Source organism: Impatiens glandulifera, chromosome 2 (assembly GCF_907164915.1).
Source record: "Impatiens glandulifera chromosome 2, dImpGla2.1, whole genome shotgun sequence".
NCBI classification, from domain to species: domain Eukaryota; kingdom Viridiplantae; phylum Streptophyta; class Magnoliopsida; order Ericales; family Balsaminaceae; genus Impatiens; species Impatiens glandulifera.
In genome coordinates, this window is record NC_061863.1 from 26,744,170 (window position 1) to 26,746,618 (window position 2,449).

General features: G+C 41.1%; 1 protein-coding gene across 1 annotated transcript; it reads right to left on the reverse strand.

The window, feature by feature from the left end:
• Nucleotides 1–301: 301 nt before the first annotated feature.
• LOC124924537 (keratin, type II cytoskeletal 1-like) lies at nt 302–1,403 on the reverse strand. Its single transcript, XM_047464560.1, has 2 exons — nt 1,363–1,403; nt 302–1,202 (listed from the first exon to the last, which is right to left on the reverse strand). Exons 1-2 carry the CDS (start codon nt 1,401–1,403, stop codon nt 302–304), a joined length of 942 nt encoding a protein of 313 aa, XP_047320516.1.
• Nucleotides 1,404–2,449: the final 1,046 nt, after the last annotated feature.

Below are 2,449 nucleotides of genomic sequence, written 5' to 3' on the forward strand. Positions count from 1 at the left end.
TGACACTTAGTCAAAATAATTTGACCCAACAATTTCCCCTTTTTGATGATGATGTTAAAACCTATGCATAGATAACAAATTAAACATTCATCATATAAATAAGAAGTAAAACTTGTTCATCCATCTTACATAAAAACTTGTCAAAACCACCAATATTCAGAAACCATGTTTAGGAAGCCAAGATCATAAACTAACATAAGGATAGTTTAAGGAGGAGAGATTATTGGCCTTCCCTTTTCACTCGAGGATCAATTGGATAGGTTAATCCTTCACCACTCATCCATTCACCAGTTAGCAGATTCTAGAACGGAGGAAGACCGTGTCCACCACGACCACTTCCACTAGTTCGCCCACCATGATCGCTTCCAGTACTTCGGCCTTCACGATCACCACTGCTGCAACCTTCGCGATCACCGCTGCTTCGGCCTCCGCGATCACTGCCGCTTTGGATTCCGCCTCTTTTAGTTGGCCTTGGGTTTTCATTATTGGTTGGCCTTCGTTTAGATCTGGTGCCGGTTGCAATACCATCACCTCTTCTATCTCTAACAGCCTCTCCCTGAGTGATGATATTATACTCTTTCTTAGTAGCTTTAGTATTCTCTTCAGCTTGAAATATCCTTGTAATGGAATCAGCATACTCTAGTCTTTCATCATCTGTTCTTCTCATGCTGCCTTGAATTTCATCCAACTGATTTTGAACCAAGCCCATTGCTTCCATAACCTCTCTTTGATGATCAAGATTTATCTGTCTTTCAAGGCTCATCATTTCAGATTGTCGACTGAAGAGTTTCTTTTCAAACCTTCCAAAATTCGTATTGGAGACTTCAACCTCGTACGTGTTTTTCTTCAATGTTAGCTCCAACTCATTATGAGTTTTAACAAGATCAGCAATGTTCTTCTTGTCTTCTTTCTGGGCTTTCATAATTTTTGTCATATTGGATTGCATAACTGCCATATTTTTCTGGAGCGTTGTTAACAAAGTTGACATCGACTTCATGAGCTTTGTACCGTCAGCTGAAGATCCTTCCTTAGATGAATTATATTGTGAATCTGCTGCAATGATCTGAATTGGACTGAAGTTTGTATGAACTTCCATGGATTTCTCATGTTCATCCTTCTCTGATTCACTATCCGATTTATTTTGTTCTTCTTCTTCCAACTCCTTCTCTGCCCTGTTAATCCTTTTGAGCAAGTTCCCTGAACTGTGATAAGGATTAAGAATGTTCTCAAAAACATTAGCATCATTGATATTGGGAAATGGTAAAGGCTTGAATGTTTGAGCATTTTGATCTTGTTCCCCCTCAGATGAGGAACTGCTCTCAGCTTCTTTGTCTTTTGAGGATTCCCCTCTGATCTGGCAACCTTAGGCTGACTGACTTCAGCCTCTTTTTCTTGAGATCCATCTGTTCTGACAGCAGGAGATTCTACTACTTCTTCTTCTTGAGTTACAAGAGCTTGAACATGCTCTTCAACAACTTCTCTTTCTTTTGATATAAGAGCTTGAACAAGCTCTTAATCAGCATCATTTTCAAGAGCTTGAACAGGCTCTTGAATAACTGTTTCTTCTTCTTCTCTAGATGGGTTCGACTGAATAGGTTCCTCGGCTTGCTCAATAGAGGGTTGAGCCATTAGACGATTTTCTTCTGCAGAAAAGCTTCCAAGTTCAATCATATGAGCAGAAACTTGCTCATCTTTATCTGCAGCAGCATCATCAGATAGGTCCATTCGTTCATCTTCATCAGAGGAACTACCGAATGGGCTAGCTCCTGAGAAACTTGCTCCATCAATGTACCGTGTAACCACTGAGATATAGTCTTCCATGATCTCGTCCAATCTTTTCAAAGCTTTTGCTTCTGCTTCAGCACCTCTCTCAATGGGATTGAAGTTGGCTCTTCTGGCCTGGAGAATAGGAAAGAGAGCTCTTCCTCTCAAATTTTCTTCCACCAGATCTTTTCTTTTAAGGGCTTCATACACTTCTGAAGTCTTAGCCCACTTCAAGACCCTTTTCTCATTTTTGACTAGCTGCAACCATTGACTGGTTATACCTTTACCTTTGATGACTCCAGTGTACTTAATAGACATTCTGTTCAGTATCCAAGTATCGAAGATCTCTATCTTCTCAGCAGAAGTAGCCTTGGCCTGATCCATCATGAGGTCAACAATACAGGTTGCCTCAGAAACTTCCTCGTCAACATTTGTTACAACATTCTTTCCTTTTCCGATCACTTCAGTGGGCATTGGAAAGGGTCGTGGTTCTCCAAAGACAATTCCAGCGGATTGTCTTGCAGAACGCATGATTTCATGGACAGTCAAGGGTTTGACGAAGAGTCCTAGTGTGGGTTCCGCTGGAACTATCTTTCCACCCACCAATGACTCCGTTGGAACAAGGTTTGGAACGTGAGGCAATTCTAATAACATAGACGTTGCCTTCTCAGGTTCGCCATCAGCA

Coding starts and splice junctions, on each gene's coding strand:
- LOC124924537 (XM_047464560.1), bottom strand. CDS start 1,403: ATGGATCTCAAGAAAAAGAGGCTGAAGTCAGTCAGCCTAAG. Junction 1,203..1,362: donor CTGAAGTCAGTCAGCCTAAG/GTTGCCAGATCA, acceptor TCCTTATCACAG/TTCAGGGAACTTGCTCAAAA.